At 48.4% G+C, this 20467-nt stretch overlaps 1 protein-coding gene across 6 annotated transcripts in view; it reads left to right on the top strand.

Moving 5' to 3' along the window:
* The window catches only part of UBE3B (ubiquitin protein ligase E3B), a 35569-nt gene that overhangs the window by 9331 nt on the left and 5771 nt on the right, over positions 1 to 20467 (top strand). For 4 of the 6 annotated variants that reach the window (XM_062590045.1, XM_062590046.1, XM_062590047.1 and 1 more), the window contains 14 exons: positions 746 to 917; positions 1670 to 1788; positions 2498 to 2612; positions 3043 to 3142; positions 3771 to 3890; positions 5579 to 5755; positions 5846 to 5956; positions 6573 to 6710; positions 7130 to 7195; positions 9680 to 9738; positions 11629 to 11811; positions 12250 to 12361; positions 12745 to 12837; positions 13327 to 15829. In XM_062590045.1, the coding sequence (XP_062446029.1) occupies positions 746 to 917; positions 1670 to 1788; positions 2498 to 2612; positions 3043 to 3142; positions 3771 to 3890; positions 5579 to 5755; positions 5846 to 5956; positions 6573 to 6710; positions 7130 to 7195; positions 9680 to 9738; positions 11629 to 11811; positions 12250 to 12361; positions 12745 to 12837; positions 13327 to 13518 (1757 nt within the window). In that variant the 3' untranslated portion in view covers positions 13519 to 15829. Of the gene's footprint in view, positions 1 to 745; positions 918 to 1669; positions 1789 to 2497; positions 2613 to 3042; positions 3143 to 3770; positions 3891 to 5578; positions 5756 to 5845; positions 5957 to 6572; positions 6711 to 7129; positions 7196 to 9679; positions 9739 to 11628; positions 11812 to 12249; positions 12362 to 12744; positions 12838 to 13326; positions 15830 to 20467 lie in introns of those variants that run through there. The other 2 variants (XR_009960161.1, XR_009960160.1) reach the window with 1 other exon arrangement.

The following is a 20467-nucleotide window of genomic DNA, read 5'->3' as shown; positions in this document are numbered from 1 at the left end:
TTTTATTAAATTCTCTTGACTTTGTTGGTAGTTTTATTACTGACAACATGTTATTCACTGGCTGGGCGGAAAGCTTGTTCCACCCTGAATCGTACATCTGATCAATAACATTTATCATTTCTTTATCAAATATTAACTCTCCAGAATATGAATTGAAGCAAGTTTGCCTGTAATGAAAGCTTGCTTATTCCGTATCAACCTTAAGACTGGGTCAGTGTTTTCAAGAAGGCTAGCAATATTAATCTTTATATGCTGTGTGAGTGCTTTCATATATCTTAAAAACAAATTACCTGTCTAAGAGTGGGTGGAGGAGGAGATAAGCACTCTCTGGGTCTAGCGGCTAGAGTAGAGGAGTGAGTCCAGAGCTCTGGATGCTTTGTTTCTGGTTATAGCACTGACTACAGGTACAACCCTGTTTGGTGTGTTTTCATCTCTAAGATGGCTGTAATGATGACTGGGCCACAGAAGTTAATTCTTTTCTAAAATTACAGAATAACTAGTGAGAGGGGGCTGCAGATTTGCAGAATATTACTGCCTGATTAAAAGCTTGCTTTTGCTTCCCTTGTGACTGTACAACTTCTATTAATGCAGTCAAGTTTGGAAGCTTGATGTATGTGCTCCCTTCAGAAAAAGGGTTGCTTTGAAAAACGGATTTGTCAGTTCCAAGTCACATTTGTTTCTGTCTGCGTGAACAAGTAGGCAGAACAAGCGTTACTGAGTGTGCTTTGTATTTTTTCATTGCTAGGCCTCACTTACCTAGATGACCTGTTGCCCAAACTATGGGCTTTTATCTGCGAACTGGGACCACAGGGTGGGTTAAAACTCTTCTTGGAGTGTTTGAATAATGACACGGAGGAATCTAAGAGGCTGCTGGCCATGTTGATGCTCTTCTGTGACTGTTCCCGCCACCTTATCACGTAGGTAGCAAGCAGAGGTTGCTCTTTGGATCTGTAATGTGAAACTCTTGAATGTTCCTTAGGTTTCAAGAGGAATTGTTAAGGTGTTACTGCCTTTGCATAGAGATAACTAGACAAGGCAGAGTAAACAGAAGACTTTTCTAATAAAATCCTAAGAAAGAGAAAGGGACTTCAAAAGAACTGTCCTGTCAACCTTGTGCTGCTTCTTAAGGGATATACAGCTGCCTGACCTGGTAATGAAATATTACAGCACTGGCTAGGGAGAGTAGAAATAAAATTTCTTTGATTGCTTGTGGGCAATGATTGCTTCAGTCCAAAGCAAACACTTTGATGAACCCAGATGAGCATTGAGGAACAGTGGTATAGTGCTGCTGCAGGAATGGTCCCTCCCCAGCTTTGTTTCACAATTCCTTTGCTGTCTTGATCATTGACTTGCATAGCACAAAGGGTAGGGGGAGTCAGCCTTGCTTGTCAGTAGGAACAGTTTTTCTTAGCTTGGCTGATGAAAAAGCTTTCTTTGGGAATTAGTGCACAGGTTCTTTTTGCTATGAAATATTGGTTTCACTCATATCTCAGACCTTTCATACTGTCTTTTGTTAGGATCAGATACTGATCAAAACCAATAAATAAGGTTTAGTTGTTTATGGTTCTAGTTCCTCATGTCATCACAGAAATAAGAGCTGTTGCCTTATGAAAATTTCAGAGGGGAATTAAATTGACATTTGCATATTTGGGGTTGCTTTCTCTGATAGGATTCTTGATGACATAGAAGTCTATGAAGAGCAGATTTCATTCAAACTGGAAGAGCTTGTTACCATCTCATCTTTTTTGAATTCCTTTGTGTTTAAGATGATCTGGGATGGAATCGTGGGTAAGTGTTTTCAGTAGCTTGAATTGAGGATACTACTGAACAATAAATGGCATTAATTTTGGAATTTGAAGCTTCTGCTAGTTAATACTTTGCTCAAAACCATAATGCATTATGTGTGGCTTGGAAATGCGTTCCAGTGTTTTGGTGTCCAGAAACTGCTATCATGTTTGGCACTAAATACAATGCACTGTTCTGTTTCAAATGAGAATTTGTGTACCAGACACGATGGGAATGTTAGTTTTGCCATCCAAAGACTAAGTCTCGCATGACTGGACCACATATTGGACAAGAATGTAATGTAATGCTTTGACAAAGCAGAGCTGACTTGCTGGAGTCCCCATAGATGTATTGTCTGTAGATCATAGAATGGTTGAGGTTGGAAAGGCCCTTTGGATCTATATGCTGGTACAATTTGAGTACAGTTCAGTTCCGACAGCTGCATTCAGCTGATGTCGTCCATTTCTGTTGTGATGGCTCTGTTGGAGCTGGCTGAGATGGCTTCATGTGGCTAAGGGTTTCTCACTTTGATCAGAGAAGAGCGTTTGTGTTTTCTGGGGGACACACAATCTTTTCCTTCCCTCTGAAGGCAGTGCAGGTTAGGAGAAACATGCCTTTATTATTAGTGTGGGACTGATGATCAGCATATTGCTCTTGGCACTCCTGTTGTCTAAGGTGCCCTAGACACTACTGCTTTGTTCCTTTTGTTCAGAGAATGCCAGAGGGGAGACCTTGGAGCTCTTTCATTCTGTCCACGGCTGGCTCATGGTCTTGTACGAAAGGGACTGCCGCAGGCGTTTTGCTCCTGATGACCACTGGTTACGGAAGTAAGTGTCCCAGCCCAAGGCAAGGGCCATGTCCACCTGTGTGGTAGTCCTAGTGTGGCAGCTCCTTTTCAGGGGGCTCTTTTGGGATCCCTTCCTTTAAATTGGTCTCTCTCATTCTGTCCATGAGATCATGATCAGAATTGCTCCCTACATTGTTTACCTGCTTAGATTTAAGGACTCCCCTCCTATTCTACTTCTGTTCTGCAGTGTAACTAGCTGCTGCTCATGCTGTAATTAGCTGCTGCTCATGGAGAGTGATGCTTTGAAAAGTGACTCAGGACCTAACAGCCTGAGTGGCTCTGGTTTTGTTAGATGTGCACTTCAAGCTCAGGTCATCTTTGGGAGCATTACAGGTTTCCTCTTACCACTGGTGGTTTACTACGCCTGGATGTCTCTCAGGAATCTCTGAATCTGTGCCTTTCTTTATAAGGGACCTCAAACCCAGCGTGCTCTTCCAGGAGCTGGACAAGGACAAGAAACGAGCCCAGCTGCTCCTGCAGTACATCCCTCATGTCATTCCCCACAAGAACGTGAGTGGTACAGGGACAGAGGATGGAGGCTGAAAAGCCAGTGACCTAGGTGGTCCTACGGTAGAAGGGACGTGTCTTCAGTGTTTCCTGGATTGGAGCTCATGATTGAAATGCCAGTTAGACAAGGGTCTGTGTGGTTTTGGGGGATTATTTGTTTGTTTGTTGTTTTGTTTTTGGTTTTTCTTTCCTCTCACATATCTCCTCTAAATTGTCTTGGTTTCTTTCACTGGGAGAGAGCTTATTTATATGGGGAGCTGCTTAAACTCAGCCAGCAGTGCCTGATGTGACCTTGGAAAGAGTCTGCATGCAGAAGGCTGGTGGTATAGTAAATCTGCAGAGATGATGGCTTTTTATATGGTGATAGGAGAGGAGCTTTTCCCTTTCAGCATTGTCGGTATCCTGTCCCTTGCAGAGCAGGGCTTCAGGAGTTTCTGGGGCCAACTGAGGAACAAGGAAGCAGCTCCCACTACTTCTAATAAATAGGTAATAGTAGCATCAGTGAGCCTCCTTGGGAACAGGACGACCAAGAGCTGGTTTTGGCATGTGTCAGAAGCCTCTGAAAGCCCTGCTGTGCTAGAGGATGAGGCTCACTGTGAATGAAGACTTACAAGTCATTTTTATTTTTAAGAGAGTGCTTCTTTTCCGAAACATGGTTACAAAGGAGAAGGAGAAGCTTGGCCTTGTTGAAACCAGCTCTGCATCGCCTCATGTCACACACATCACTATTCGTCGCTCACGGATGTTGGAGGTAAGTGACTGGGCTTGCAGAAGTCAACCAGCAAGCCACTAATATGGCCTGACAAGAATGTGGAGTGAATATGTTTTTATCTTCTTTCTGAGTGCTGAGGAATCCAGTGCCAGTTCTGACTCTGTTGGTGACAGTTCCCCGTTCAGTTGGATAAGGCTGCTACTGGCAGGCCTGGGCAGGGAGGTGATTCTTGAAGGTGATGAGCATTGTTGGAAGTTATTCAGAACTGCATGTTTTCTGAGACAGGCATAGTGCAAAACTTGGAGAGGTAAGGGGCTGAAAGACGCTGTCAGCATTTCTGTGGTTTATTCATACTGTAATTCTCCTTGGCATTTAGTTTGTTGCTCATCTCATTCAGAATCCTTCAAAAGACGCTCTTCTAGTGGAGACTGAAGGGATGCTGTTGCTTTACTGTTAAGCTATGTTAAGCCAGGAAAGTTTTCCCCTTTTTGCCTTGATCAGACCCTAGGATTTGACATCCATCTGAGTTACATGCACACACTGTTCCTTTGCCAAATGATCTTGCATATGTTGACATGTCTGCAGCTAAATGTCAAGGTTTGATAAGTGTGAGAGAGTAAACATGCCTGCTTATTCATGCAGAAGCACACCACCATCTGAATCTGTACATTTGGGGATTTGTCAGGTTCTGAAGGGCCCTTCCTCCTTGCTTTTAGCTGCAGAAGCATGCTGGGCTCTCTTCAGTTCAAGAACTCTTTTCTTGACAGAAGGTGCATTTTTTTGTTTTTCTAATGCCAGTTTTAATTGACGCTCTTCATCTTACTGCTGTTGAAGTTTTCCCCTATTCATAGGCTGGGCCCTGCTTTCCAGTCAAGACATAACTCAAGGGCAGAAGATACACTGCATGTGCTTCTGCTGTAGATCAAACTCTTGTAGGGGGCAGTGGAGAGCGCATATGTCTTCAGCCACCTGCTGTGTTTGGCTGCGTTGTTCCTTTTCTTTGTGTTCTTTTGAACTTGCACTTTTTTTAGGGTAGTACAAGATTTTTGTTTGATTTGCCAGAGAATCTGATCAGCCAAATTGCACTGTTTTCTGTAAGATGCAGCAGTCTGTTTACTGTAGTATTTAAACAAAAGGCAGTTTGTGATTTATATTCTTAAAATATTGCTGTATCGATCAGAGGATGTACTTTTGCTAAAAACTCCTTTGTGCAACTGACACATTTTAACGCAACTGTTGAATAAGCACCTCGGTCTTTCTCTTCCTGCTTTTTGTGCCTTTTAAATCTCAGCCTGTCCCTTTCAGATTCTGAAATGCATTGGGATTGGTATGCAGTTATAACTGTTGGCTGGCCAGCTCTGCCTGCCTGTTCTAGCCCCTTCTGAAGGGTAATGCCTTTGCTGGAGTTGCAGAATTATTTCCCACATCATGAGGTTCCAGGTCTCTAATGCTTTGCCTCAGAAGGCAGCCTTCTTTTGGGAAATCCTGGGTTTGCCTTCAACTTTTATTTGAAGGGATGTTACAGGAAAATGATGGGCCTTTGTTCAATTCATACATCTACAAACCTGGCGTTTTGTCTAATGAAAATGCCAGTCTTTTCAAATGTAAATTTCAATGACAAATGCAGATCTAATGTATTTCTCTGTCCGTCTCTCTCTGCTGTATGTCTGCATGGGTGTTTGACATCTTCCTGCATGACTGGTCTGTGGCTCTTCCGGTCTGTGTAGGATGGATATGAACAGCTACGGCAGCTTTCCCAGAATGCTATGAAGGGGGTGATCAGAGTGAAGTTTGTGAATGATCTGGGTGTTGATGAGGCTGGTATTGATCAGGATGGTGTCTTCAAAGAGTTTCTGGAGGAGATAATAAAGAAGGTGTTTGACCCTGCGCTCAACTTGTTCAAGGTATGATACGGGGCTGCAGATGCAGATCTTGATGGCACGCTGCAAGCAGATTCATACTAGTTTGTCATAGTTTTATCTCTGTTTGTGTAGACAACCAGCGGTGATGAGAGGCTGTATCCATCCCCGACATCCTACATTCATGAGAATTACCTGCAGCTCTTTGAGTTTGTGGGGAAGATGCTTGGGAAGGCCGTATATGAGGTGAGACAGAAGTACTGCATTTGCATACTGTCACTGTTGGTATAGCACTGTCCAGGTCTAGCTCTATGAGAATATCAGTTATGTGCTTGAGGAGGTGCTAACTGAGGAGGTGAGGTTGAAAAAATGGTGTGGGTAAATATAGCGATGGTAGTGTGGCCTAGCACTTGTTCAAGGGTATGTTCAAACCCATTTTGGAGACATGACCTGGGACATTACTCATTTGTGCTCCTTGGTGCTGTGGATGCTGGCTGGAATGCTCTACTGTTTTGGTGTTACAACTTATAAACACCTAGTTGCCTTAAAGTGTTATGTCGCTAAAAGTGTTATGTGGCTAAAAGGAGGATGGAAAGGCAGAATGACCCTCTCCACATAGGTAGTTCTTTAAAGGAACCTTGGAGTTCCTATTTGTGGTTGCCTTTTTGCACCTGCTCCACTAACTAGTGGATTTTAGGAGGATGTGATTTTTTAGCTAATTCCAATGAAAAATGTTACAGATGTTTTGCATCTCTATTCTTGTTTCACAAGGTGTAGTCTGTCCTGCAGGCCTCACAGGTAACCGATGATGTTGCACTTAACAAGTGCACATAGAAACTTGCACATGCCCTCTTGTTTGTAGGGAATAGTTGTGGATGTACCATTTGCTTCCTTCTTCTTGAGTCAGCTCCTTGGGCACCACCACAGTGTCTTCTACAGCTCTGTAGATGAACTTCCCTCCTTGGACTCGGAATTCTATAAAAATCTCACTTCAATTAAGGTTTGAGCATTACCTTTCTTGTTCTTCAAATCTCTTATCACTGACTACTGTTAGAAATACTAGGTTTGCAAATGCCTTTGGGATACTGATTATCTTTAAAAACACTGAAAATAGTTGTGTTATTAGAGCTGCATGCTAATTCTGAAGCAGGCTGGCAGGTAGCTGTCTTGTGTTGTTCCTGGGGCAAGCAGGGGTAAGAGGGGAGCCTGAAAGCGTAAACCCAGAACTGGGAATTCCTAAGTTTTAGCCTTAGCTCTTGTGCAATCTCTCTGTAACCTTGAGCAAATCGTGTATTTGTTCTGCTTTGTTGCCTAGTGCCTACTGGGGAGTAGGTAGAGGGAGAATAATAGAAAAATGCAGAGCTGCTGTTCCTGCTGCTAACTACTGACCTTTTTTCCCCTTTTCTGTTGTTCTGCTAGCGTTATGATGGTGATATCAGTGACTTGGGCTTAACACTGTCCTATGATGAAGATGTGATGGGTCAGGTAGGCTTTTATTCAGTTACTCTATTGGATCTTGTCTCTGCTTTGTTCCAAATGCCCTCCCTGTGCCAGCTGGTGAACAACTGAATTCTGGGCCCTAGTAGTCCACAAGCTTGACCCAGGCAATTTCCTATTTCTCCAGGTTAGGCACTAGCTCCTCTGCGTGGGAGCATCTCCCTCTCCTTATGTACTCACCCATCTGCTGATGTTACCAGCAAGAGCCTTCTGCTGAGAGGGAGGCTGAGGGTTGCTGCCCATTGCTCTGGGAAAGCCTTTGATACCAGAAGTGGCAAGTTGAATATAAGCAGTTGGCAGAGGAACTAGGTTTGACTCCTGAACAGGGGTACCTTAGTTCTTATAAGGTGTCCTTAGACTAAAGAGACACACCTGCAGTCTGACTTGCTGGCAGAATACAATGTTTTCTCTACTGAGCTTTGAGAGTTTCTTGAGTTTCTTGAGTTTCTAGAAGTCAGCCAATCTGTCCAAAAAGCACACAGAGTGCTTTTTACTCTGGTATCTGTGTTTCTGACATGTAAGATGCTCTGTGTGGCCCTTCTGGCCCAAAACCCTGAGGAGACTGATAAGTAGCCTCAGATTTGCTTGAGGTTAGGGCTTAGCTCTGGTCTCCCTTTATAAAAAGATGCCTGTGCTCTAAGACTGGATCAGCTTCAGAGGTTCCCTGAACTCACCAGCAGGGTTCTGTGGCTGGACTCAATATTTAGCTGTGGGCAGAGACCAACCTTCTCTACAAAGAGGTTGCTGTCTGTCCCTGAAGAATTTTCTAGTACTATGATTTTTTTTTTTTTTTAGTTGAAGAAGATTTTGTGCTTTCCTTGCATACCTGATTTTCCACTCTTTAAAAGAAGCGCCTGTGGGAGCGGGAAGGAAGAATCACTTTTCTTTAAATGTAGCAGTTTCTCTCACAGAAACTTGAAGTATGGCAGAAAGCCACACTTGAGAAAGGCCTTCAGAAGAAGAGACTGTTTGTCACAGTCCCTTGTAAAGCCTTAAACTTGGTTACACTTGTGCCCTGTGGTCAGTAAGATAACTCTGCCACTGATGTTACTGTGATGCTGTGTGCATAGCTGGAAAATACGTGTAGATGAGAGAGCCTGTGCTGTTTGTGTATCCTGTGGTCACTGCCAGTTCCATGGCTAGACCCAAGCTAGTGCAAAGCTAGCCAGCTTGAGCACTGCTAGCCCAGCATAGGCCCAGTGGCACCCTGCTCAGAGACCACTAAGTCACCAAGCATTTATCTGGGGCAGCTAGTCCTTGAGGTGTGTGTAGCAATTTTACTGTCTCGTGCTCAGCTGGCTAGTTTGGACCTGGCTTGCATATGTCTGAGTTGCAGTAATTGCAGCTTCAGTGCACCTGCAGAGCTGGTAAGGTAAGGCAGCAGAGTACTGACGCAGCTGTGCTGCTCAGGTGAGGGCAGGGTAACGTGAGGCTGCTCAGATGCTATGGAAAGGTGGGTAAAGCAGGAGGTAGTGGCTGAATGCCTTGCTGCTGCCTCAGAACAGCTGAGATTTTCAACTCTGAGGGTTTTTCCATCTTAAAAATAAAGGCAGGATATAGCACATGAGAGCCTAGTAGTAACATATTGAAGGCTGCAGCATGCGGAGCTTCAAAATAAACCTGGGGTTCCTGTTTGCCTTGTGCTTTTGCAGTGTTGAAGCAGCCTGATGGGGTAATCCCCATGCTTCCCCAACGAACTGTGTGTCCTTGCTAGCTGCAGCTTGATGTTGGCCACAGGGGAGCTGAGCACGTTCTTCTGCTGGGCTCTCTTCTGACCTTGGGGAACTGAAGCACAGAGGCCACTGTAATATATGAATAATGATTTTCTGCTTCTTAATGTTGCTGCAAAGATGAGTCATGACTCAGTGTTGCTGTAGCAAGCACCAGAGGGTCCCTGATGTTGGGTTTGAGCAGTGCTGTTGCTTAAGCACCAGGCCCTGGCCTGAGGGGGCAGGAGGGAAGAGCTTCCCAGCAATCTTGCTTTCTGAGCACTCTCCATTTTCTGCATCAAGTGCCCAGCTTGAAAGACAGAGAGCTCCAGGGAGCTCTGTCACTTGGATGTCCCTGGGTGAGACCTGTGGGGCAGATAGCTTTGGATTGCGCGGTTAGATTGGGCTGTGAGAGGGCTCTGAGGCTGTTCAGCTGCTGGCTTCTGCAAGTGTGACAGTCCCCTAGGGCTCTCCGAATTGACTCGTGTGCGGTTCAGCAGTGATGGATCAGACCAGAGGGGAGGCTTCCTTGAGGGCGGGCTGGCTCCACTTGTGGCAGAGTTGGAGTTCCCTACTGTTCAATTACAGTGTTAATAGTTAAGTGAAACTGGTTCAAGGCAGAAGCAGAATTTTACTTAAATTTTAAATCCTATCATTTTATTGTAAAACTAAATGTTTTATGGGGAAGTAACAGCTTAGCATGGCATTTCTTTCCACTGTGGTTCCAGGCAGTAATTAGCAATACAATCATTTCTTCCCTCAGCTTGTTTGCCATGAACTTGTTCCTGGAGGGAAGACCATTCCCGTTACCAATGAAAATAAGTAAGTACAGCAATTAGATTTTTAAGGTCACCACTGTAAAATACTTTATTCTGGTTCCTTGGGCTTGCATCTGGAATGAATTGAGATAGATTGGAGTAGAAGGAGCCCATAAATATCTTAATAGAATTTACTGGTTACAGTTCATTGGCAGAAATTGTATTAAATTCGATTTGCAAAATAAAAATTGACAATTTACTTCTTGAAACAGCGCTTCTGAGGTCAAAGGCACACAGTCTGTGAGATTCTGCAGGATTTAATGATGGTGATAGATACAGACAGATGGATTCAAAGCAATTCAGGCACACAGTCGTGAACATAGAGGGCACAGATGCTCAAAGACACCTTGGAGCAGACAGATCTTCTCAGAATGATAACATGTGGCAGTTGTATAAAGCACTGTTCTTCAGAAGAGGCAGTGGTGAATTCAAATGTAGTCGACAGTCATACTTTAGACACAGGAAATCAGAGGAGACACTAAGCCCTGCAGCTATTTTCACAGATAACCGGCTTTTAGATAGTTATCGTAAATGTCAACTCTGGAGCCTGAAAACCAAACCCACCTTTTTGTTCCCTTCATTTTTTTTTCTTTGCTATCCCCTCCAGTGATCATGAAAGCAGGATAAAATCTCTATTAAGCAGGTGTGTGTCTGAACTGGTAATATGGGGGTTGTTCTCTTTAATGGCAAATGGAAGGTGGATCCTACCTGAAGATTCATCTGTGTTAGTTGTGCTTTGCAGTGTGATGATCCTAGTCGCTCCCTCTCTTGAGCTCCAACTAGGGAGTTTGCATTTGAAAGGGATCTTTCTCTGGCTTGTCTGAAGTCAGCCCAGGAAGAATGTTGAAACCCCTATATGTCGCTCTGCTCACTTACAAGAGTCAACATGATTGTGATAGTGTCTGTCTGGGAGCTGACAAAGAAGAGTTAGCGAATTGGATTGTTGTGGCTGTTCATAAGTAGGGGAAGTCTGATGTTGGCTCCCTCTAATAAACGGTGGACCTCTCCTTTATTCCCTGGGGTGAAAGTGGAAGTCTCTTAAGTGTTTTTAGTCTGTTGATTCCAGCTCTAGGGAGGGTTCTACAGAGCATGACTGGTTAATCCTGTGGAATTGAATAAGGCCTGTATTTTCATAATAGCAAAGCATTTCGTATGCACAGTGTTTCTAAGGATTGTGAGCAGGTGCTGGGTCTGTGCTTTCACATGCACGGCATAGCAATTCACGTGTTCCAAGGATTGTCTGAAAGATGTCGAACTGCAACAAAACAGAAAACACAGCCAGTGTGAAGCGTTGATAGTGCTTCTGTCTGCACAGCTGCACACAGCAGGATCAAATTATTCTCTTAAGTTGGGTTTGTCTGAAAGACCCGTGGAAAACTGTACAAAAGCATCTGTAGAATTCTTCCAGTTCAACCATCTCTGCTTGCTGGCTTACTTAGGGATGTTGTCTTCTTCCTAACAGGTTGATCAGTCGTGGGCTTCATTGCAGGCAGCATCAGAGCTCTGGTGGTTGCTTTTCAAACCTAGAGAAGTAGCTCTCACTGGGGATCTGCTCCTTTAAAGGGGAGCTGGGCACATGTTCCCCTCTACAATTAGCTGGTGCCCAGCCAAGGTTGATCACCTGAATATTAAAGCTAGTGAGTCCCTGGGTTAGGAAGAAGATTTAGGAAATGAGCAGGCAGACCCAAAGGTGGGAAGGAGAAAGTCTCTGGGTAGAACGCTTTCTGTTTGAATAAAAAGCAGTGCCCTGGAGGAGGAAGGATGTCGTGTTTCCAGGTGGTGCTGGTTCTTCCTGGGCGGGAGGGGCAGGTCAGCAGCCTGCAACCTCATTCCTGCACCAGAGAGGTGGGTATCCCTGCAACCCCCTCACTGCTACCTTCCCTATCGCACACAGGATCAGCTACATCCATCTCATGGCTCACTTTCGGATGCACACACAAATCAGGAGTCAAACAGCAGCACTCATCAGTGGATTCAGGTCGATCATTAAGCCTGAATGGATTCGTATGTTTTCTGCACCAGAGTTACAGCGACTGATCTCTGGTGACAACGCTGAGATTGACCTCGAGGACTTAAAGTAAGTGAGCAGCTCTGTCTGCTGGTCTTCTCACTCAGCAGACCAACCCAATATGTTATGTAGATGTTTGGAGGCTTGCAGCAAAGTGACCCTTTCCCAATTTTCTGCTCCTAATTGAAATCTGAGGAGCAGACAGAAACTAATGGAGCTGAAGAGCATGTCGCTTAAAGCTAACTTGGATAAAGTACTAACAAAAAGGAAGGGTCTTTCCTCCATTCACTTACACTGTCTCCTGAGAGCAGATTTTCTCTCTGCCCTTCCCTGTACTCTGATCAAGTGCCTGGCAAGCACTGGTGGGGAGGCAGTGCTGGCAGCATCTGCTCTAGCAATGAACCCTGACTTGTGGCAGCAGTTGTGATCCTTCCAGGACATGTCAGCTGGCAGCTGTGACCTTCCTGCTGCTGCAGTGAGACACAAGCGTGTCCTTTCTCTTCCCAGAAAACACACAGTGTACTACGGGGGCTTCCATGGGAGTCATCGGGTCATTATCTGGCTCTGGGATATCTTAGCCAATGACTTCAGCCCTGAGGAGAGAGCTATGTTTCTAAAGGTAAATACAGTCATTTCAGCCCAGCCTGGGATCTGGGGGTGGTTGGGACAGGGCTGTTTTCTTACTGTGATCTGCGTGCCTTCTGCTGTAATAGAAGATGCATCAGAATGCCTGATGCCTCAGAGTTTACACTCTGCTCCCCTGCAGAGAGGCCGCCCGGGAAGCAGAGTTCCTTTAAGTGCTCTTATATTGCCCTGAATAGTCCTGTGTAGATGGTCGTTGTCACAAGTTAGCAGGGCTGAGCACTGCAGCGTTGTACTGTGGGAGCTCAGATGTAGTCGCAGGGAACAGCTGCTTGGACTGGCATTAGCCATGTGTCGCTGTTAGCCAGGTTGCTCTCGCTCGCTGCTGCTGTCTTTCACTGTCCATCACTTTTTTTTCAGTTTGTTACCAGCTGTTCAAGGCCTCCCCTTCTGGGCTTTGCCTACCTCAAGCCTCCTTTCTCAATCCGCTGTGTGGAAGTCTCTGATGATCAGGTAGGCAGCCTACTTGCTCCAGTGTCACGCATTCCCTGCACAGCTTTTGGTGGGCCTCCTTCCCTGCTCAGTCTCCTCACCTGCCCTGTTGTGACTGGGAAGTTTTAAGGCATAAAGAAGTGTGTGCTATGGGGCAAGGTGAAAATTTCCTTACACTAGTAGGATGCACAAGGCTGCATCCACTTCTTCCCACACAGCTCATCACCAGGTCGTGTTTTCTCCTTATGATGTTCCTGTGCCCTGTACCTCTGATCCTGTTTCCCTGTGCCCCATTCAAAGGCACCCTGCATGAAGCTCCTTTCTAACAGTTTTGGAGGAGAGGGATCTTGGGTTTGACTCTCACTCTTCCCAGCAAATGGGCAGAGGGGATTCCCAGGGCATTCCCAGCTAGCCCCTTTGCCCTGCGTATAGGGAAGAGGAGCTCAGTGCCCTGCTTGCAAGGAGCACAGCAGAGAAGTGCAGGGCTGATGCATTTCTGCCCCTTTCCAGGACACTGGTGACACACTGGGCAGTGTGCTACGGGGCTTCTTCACCATCCGCAAGAAAGAGCCCGGTGGGCGTCTCCCAACCTCCTCTACGTGTTTCAACCTCCTCAAGCTTCCCAACTACAGCAAGAAGAGCATCCTGCGGGAGAAGCTCCGCTACGCCATCAGCATGAACACTGGCTTTGAGCTGTCGTAGTTACCGTGGCCCTGGACTCTGCAATGGAGGCTCTCAGAGCTGCTGACTGCTGCTGGAGGTGCAGGCCTCCATGCGTGGAGGTTGCATCAGCTCTGTGGGGACCTGGTGGCTCACTCTGGGGCTGAAGAAATGCAGCTGGTAATAGAGGTTTATGAGGAAAAGCTTCTGGGCTAGATGGGGCTGGTTTTGCTTGGGCACTCCTCCAGGATGACAGAGGTGATGAGCTTGACCCGATATACTTCACTTGTCCACCACGTAAATCATCTTTAAGAGCAAACCCCAAGGGAGCATGAAAGGAACGTAAAAGTGCCAGTCAGACTAGTGGCCATAATACCCCCAGCAGGCTGCGCAGTCTGGGCAGCGGCTGCTGTGGAAGGGTTTCCTTTCCCAAACCCAGGAGATAGTCTGGATTTTTACTGGGTGGAAGCCAGTCTGTGGAAAGGTTCGCAAAGGCTGAGCCCACAGAGAGATGAGCATGAGGCTGCAATATTGAGGGTGCAGTGAATGTGCACTCTGCTCAGGTCGGGTACTGCTCAGGGGCTTCCTGATGCCTTCGTGCTGTAGAAGGCCCTTGCGTTTGTCTCAGAGAATGAACCACTTGCCCAGACTCGAGAAGCAGCGGGTTAAATGCAAGCAGATGGACGCTGCCACTCTCCGGAAGGTGTCGGAGTGCTGTAGGTTAAGAGCTCAAGCAGCAGGCGTGGGGTCAGCGTGCTGAGCCAGCTGCACGTCTGCCAAGCTCTTGCCAGAGCTGCGCTTGGGACAAAAGGGGTTGTTTGAATTTGCTCAGGAGCAGAAAATACTTAATTTGATTTTACTTCCAGAGTACAAGAGCTGGCACACAGCTCGGGCAGCCCTTGTGCCCCAGCACAGTGCTCATGTGGGGCAGGTGCCCCCTACCCTCTCTGGAAGGGGAACGCGTCAAGCTGCTGAGAGCCTCTGGAAACCTCCACTGGCAAAGTTCCTCTTGCTGGAGTAGAAGTTTCATTTCAAGTCTACAGTCTCTTTCCGTAGGGAGATGGGCTGTTTGGAGCCCAGACTTGGCCTCTGTGTGACAGCCACGTTTGCTTTGTTGCCAAACTATTTATTTCGATTGCTTTGTCTCTCTTTAGCCTTATTTTAACAGTTGCTGTTTGCCTGTAGCAGGCAGGTTTTTCAGGTGGTTCTGAAAGTGAGAGTGTGTGTGTGCACGTGCGTGCGTGTGTGTGTGTGTGTTTGTATATATGTCAGGAAGGTGAGGACCCTTCCTACTCATTTTATAATGAGGTGCAGAGCCTAATTTGCAGAGTCTGCAGCTTGGTCTGCAGCTTCCCAGCCTTGATCCCTCATGCTGCTGCCAGTCCTGCCTCAGCCCAGGCCGAGAGGAGAGACTGCCGTTTCCTCGGCTGCTCTGTACCTGGTGAGTTTCTGGCGTGAAGAAAGCCATGTACGTTCTCCTGTCCTGGGACAGGAGGAAAAGCCGGACACCTTCTCCCCTTCACCTGTTGCTGCTCACTACTAAAACAAGCTCACGCAGAGGCTGCTAATACCTCCCTCTGCCCTCCGTTCCCCTCCTTCCCCTTGCGTGGTGCTGGCGGCTCGCCCCGCTCTGGCCCTCTGCGCCGCGGGGGCAGCCCCGCTCGGGGCCGCGCTGCCCGGCACCCCGGGGGCAGCCCCCCAGGGCCGGGCTGCCGTACCCTACCTCATCCTCTGCCTTGCCTTGGCCAATCGAACGGGCTTTGCAGCCTCAGGCGTGCGCTGCGTAGCACAGGTCTCGACACCGAGATGTCCCCTGGCTCTCTGAAAGGCCCTTTTAACCATTATTTGTTGCGTATTTCAAACATTGGAAAATATTTGGCACCATTCAGCCACGAGTACAGAAATGCCCTTTGTTTCATCTTTCTCCATTCTGTCTTGCTTTAAATGATTTTCACAAAAAAACCTTTCTTTTAGAAGCAATTCTTGGAAATGCATCTAGAAAACGATGTTGCTGGGGACCTTTTATCTGTGAGAACTGTTAAATGGGAGTGATTGGAAGTGTTAGTGAGGACAGGAATATCTGCACTCAGAATTCAAGCTACTGAAAGGTGTGAGTCTAGAGAAATTAAAGATGTTAGTAAAATTTTTTTTTTAACCTAGAGAGGATTTCAGATTAACCAGTTGTTGATTGTGTAGTTGAAAGGCTTATGCACTGACTTGTACCAATCATAGTTTAAATTATTACACGGATTCCCTTTTTCCTTCTAGGAAAGTGCAGTGTCTAAATAGAGCACAATGGTTGTTCAATGAAACAATTTGTTCAACATAGTGAAATAAAATCTTTGCTCTCTTTTTTTCTCTTCGTTCCTCAGGAGTACAATTCTTAGCAAACATCTTAATGCAGTCTTCTCAGCTAGGTCCTCCCAATCTGGAAATATTGCACTCTGAGACACTACATCCAATTTTGTAGATAGCGTGTAAAATGCGATTGTGTAGTAAACGCCCTGGTGGCTGTGTGCGCAACAGTATTTCTCTTGAGTAGCTAATTTTTGTATGACTGAGAGGCTTTAATACTTTTTTTTTTTACCTGAGCAGAAGGCTATGAATGTGTATTGGTCCCTGCCTGCACTGCTGTATTCTGCGTGGATGTTCTTTGTAGGGCAGGGAAGGTTTTACCATGGGAGATTAATGACTATTTTTTCTATAGTAGACTTGCTGCTGTGGAGACCTCGGTACATCCCTCCTATGAGAAATGCAGGGAAGAGAAAATAAACCTGGTGTGGTAAGACACTTGGATGTCTGTTCCTTTCCCTAGGAGCAGAGGAGCTGGTGGGTGCAGTGCTCCTGCTTGGAGCACGTGGCAGCGGCCGCAGTGGGATGCAGCACCCGTCGCGTCGCGTCCCGTCCCCCAGCAGTGGGGAGCTGTGGGGTGTTGAGACCTCTGCCGGGCTCGGAGGCAGGTGGTGGAGGCTGCTGGCCGCTTGCAAAACCCTTTGTCGGGCTGGGGCTGGCGCGCCCTGGGAAACGGCACGCGCTCGTGCGAGAGAAGGGCTCGTGGTGCTGCTGGTAGCGACGTGAAGTGCCCGTGAGCCCCAAGGGACCTGGCAGGGTCGTTTGAAGTAGGATTTGTTCCTGTGTCTTCGAATATGCTTGGAGAAATGCTGCCTGGTCCCACGGGGTGCTGTGACGCTGTGCCTTAGGTCCTTGGCACCCTAAGGAGAGAGCATAGGTGTTCTTTGGAGGCAGGGGCGGTGGGCCCTGCCCCAGCGCCGGCCAGGGTTAGCAGTGCTCTGTGCGTGTGTCTGGTCACCGGGAATGGTGACTTGGGCCACGCGGAGAGAGCCGGGGGAGAGGGAACCGCATGGGAGAACCACGCAAGATCCGCCAGCCTAGGGGAGCGGGGCAGCGTGTGACCCCGCGTGTGCCGTGCAGCAGCACTGTCGAGTGAGCACCTTTCCCAGGAGCTCTGCTGCTTCCTGCCTCTCTGGAAAGGGGCTACAACTGCTCGACGTGAGTCTTCCCAGCCTGAGTAGTCCTCTAGTCTGTGGAGGACAGTGTCCACGGGGGCTGCACCCCAAACGCACCAGGACCAAACGCCAGCGCAGAACAGGCGGGCTGCCGCACAGATTGGTCGTGGGGAAATGGTTCTGCGCTCTCATGGCGGTTGGGTGGAAGTCTGCTTTGCTTTGCCAGGACTCGCTGGAAGAGAAGAAAGTCGCCAGTGCGGCGCTGCCGGCGGAGACGGGCAGCCCTGCGCTGGAGCGCGGGCCGCAGGAAGTTCCTCCTGCGCCGCGTTGGCAGCCGTCGGGGCTTGCGGCAAAGCTCGTCGCACTCGGGCTCTTTGGCGAGCGATGGGACTGTTTGCAGAAGGCCAAGAGGGGATGTGACCCTCCGGATCTCTCTACTGAGAGATCTGATGCTTCCTGATTTGGGCAGGAGAAAAGAGGCTTTCAGAGACACCAGGGAGACGTGGATTTGTGGGACAAGGCTCTGCTTTCTTTTCTAAAACCTGTCTTAAGGACCAGCCACGTGTGCATTAGCCCTCAGGTGACTGATGTGAGATTTGTTGTTCTCTTTGTAAGCAGGCGATTGCAGGACCTTTACGTCGTGCTACTCCTCTCAGCTGGCTCCGGGAACGCTTTCTGTAGGAGCGGGGAGCTGAGCCTGTTGCCTGCGATCCGGCTGCCTGTCCAAGCCCAGGCTTGGTACACGGCCACCTCGCGAAGCCGAGGGAAGCTGGTAAGCAGAGCTGGGCTTCAGCCTTCCCCGGCTGGTCCCTCCGCGCCTGCCCGTGGCCCTGCGTGCGAGGGAGCGTGGTGCTCCGGGCCAGCCCCGTGGGAGCACGGGCTTACGTGGGGAGGAGGAGCTCGGTGGGAGCGTGGACGAGGGCTCGCAGTCTGTGTGCAAGCACTGTTGTTTTGACACTGAGGCATATGGCACAGTTAGAAACAGCAAAAAGAAACCCTACAGCAGATGCTGCAAAGGCAGAAAGCTGGCAAGAAACAGCCAGGCCTGCGAAATGCCTGCTTCTCTGTCGCTGCTCGGAGGGCCCGCGAGTCGCGGTCCTGCCGGCACCGGAGCCGGTTCTGTACGCGGCAGCACCTCGGCCCCGAGCCGGAAGGGAAGCAGCCGCGCGCCCCAGCACTGCCTGCACGCCTGCGGGGGTCAAACAACCCACTGCTGCCCGTGGGAAACTCCTGTCTTGGGGCTGGCCTGAGCAGGACGGAGGGGTCCCAGCGGGTCCCGTGCCTGACTACTTGGAGAGACAGTGTAGCCCTCTGTGTCACCCTTAGCCAGTCCAGCAGACTGATCGTGGCCAAAGCCAGACACTTGGACTGAGCATACGCTGGGCCCTTGCACAGTGGAGAGCTGAGGAGATTGCCGGGAAGCTGGCGCTCTTTTACTAGAGCTGGTCCTACCGTTCGATACCGCGGTTTTGCATGACCGCGTGCTGCGTGTTGCTGCTCTTCCTGGGCTGGATTTGCCGTACTGTGTTTCCTTGCAGCAGGTCCTCCCATGGGAGCCAGGCATCTCCCGTTGTCGGGCTGTTGGGTGCTCGGCAGTCCAGTGCACGCTCGGACGGAGAGGGTGCTCTGCTTCCGTGCTGGTCCCCGTGGTGCTGAGCAGAACTATAGCTAATGAGTTCCTGCGGCTTACTTTTATGTTTGCTCACTTGTCCTGAGAAACGTGCCGACTCCCGCAACGCGTTGGTGACCTGCACAGGTGATGGAGTGGTCTGAGCTGTGTTACTGGCTTGGCACCAATGCCCACAGCCTCTAGGGTGAGCAGCACTTAAGCTGGCTGTTCAGAAATAAGTTTTTGTGGCTGTTTCTAAGACCAAGTTCTAGTTGTGGTGGCTTTGTAATGCACTCACCCTCTGCTCTTCCACCTTTGGGTTTTTTGAGCTCCTGCTGTAGCGCTCCTCCGTGCGCGTGCCGCAGAGCGGCTGTAGCAGGGACAGGGTGCAGCGCTGGGCGCTTTCTGCCAGGCTGTAGCGGAGGTAGAGCTGTGAGTTCAAGATGTTCCTTTACTGGATACAAACTGGGCTGAATCTGCTTCCCTCCAGTGCCGGGGTGGTGATGTGCTCTTTGCCCAGGATGCTTAACTGCATTCCCGCCCTTTTCTAGCCATGCTTACCTTGCTGTACATCAAGGTGTTTGGGTGGGGAGGGATTTGTCTGACCCCTTCCAGGCAAAATGTTTATTTTTCAGGGACTTGCAACTGCAAAGGACTTGACCTGATGGCAGAGATGATCCTTTCTGGTCCTCAAGCTTGACTGGAGGAGAGTAAGAGTGCTGCTGGCTTCTAATTTTGGTGGTGTGTGCCCCCCAAAGCTTGCCCTGCACACACAGCACTGAGTGCCAGTCAGCAGGGGCCGGTGCACCCTGTTAAGGTTGGAGCGCACGCGTGTACCAGCCCTTCCTTTTCCTCTGCATTAGCAGAAGAAATGCTGCCATGTGTAAATTTACATATGACTTGACACAAACATACATTTTGCCATTTTTGCAACAGCAGCAGCCAGCTCTGCTGCTTACACATTGCGGCAGTAATAGAGGTGCCTGAGTTATAGTGAAACTTATTTCATTTTACAGCTCCTACAGCGTTAACAGATGTACAGGCGTCTGATCCAATCATGCAGCAAGAGATTTTGGGGCTAGTTCTTCCAGTTTTGACAGTGTGTAAGCTAGGAGCAGCCATACATTTTACAAACAAGAATAAACGACCCTTAGCAACATATGTCTGTGCTGGCAGTTACAACGTAATCATAAATAAGGAACCCTGCTAGGCAGAAACGGATCTGGGCTCTGCATACGGTCAGCACAGACAAAGCATCTGCCTTCCTCGCGCTATATTAACGAGGTGCAGGCGTTGGAATCCCCAGGCTGTAAGATGGCTTTGCTGGGCAGGCCAAAGGACTTGCAAAACAAATGCTAACCCAGAGCATGGAAAGTTTATTTGTTTTAAAGGCTGGATTTGATGCCACACTTGACACAGGGGACAGGCGAGCCAAGCAGGAGCAGCTTAGCTTCTTGCTCACTGGTGCACGCTCCTCCCTGCGTATTAGGAGATGCCACTTCTGCCACCAGAGCTCAGCGCAAAAAGGCTTCTGCTTCAGAGCCCTGGTGCCCCCCTGCTGCTGGCCTCTGCTCCCAGCTTAGAGCACAGGGTGCACTGGGGCCGGGGGATCCAAGCCCTCCTGCATTTAATGACCAGCAGCTCCCTCAGAGGTGGGGTAGCATTCAGGACAGAAAAATCCTTTTTAACACTGGGAAATACTTTACTAGGTGTTGAGGTATAGGACAAGCACTGAACTTGTAAAGAGCAAAGTGTGGCCTCCACAGGGTTCTGCTCTGCTAAACTGCAGCAGCCCATGGGGCCAGGACTGCTCTCAGCCTGACCAATGCTTGCTCCTGAATTTGAGCACTGGTCCACTATGCCACCTCATCTGAGACAACAGGGTCCACCTGGTAGCAGCCTCCCTCAGCTTCAG

This window comes from Rhea pennata, chromosome 17 (assembly GCF_028389875.1).
Source record: "Rhea pennata isolate bPtePen1 chromosome 17, bPtePen1.pri, whole genome shotgun sequence".
NCBI classification, from domain to species: domain Eukaryota; kingdom Metazoa; phylum Chordata; class Aves; order Rheiformes; family Rheidae; genus Rhea; species Rhea pennata.
The sequence above is the reverse complement of the archived record's forward strand: the minus strand, read 5'-3'. Positions and strand labels throughout refer to the sequence as shown.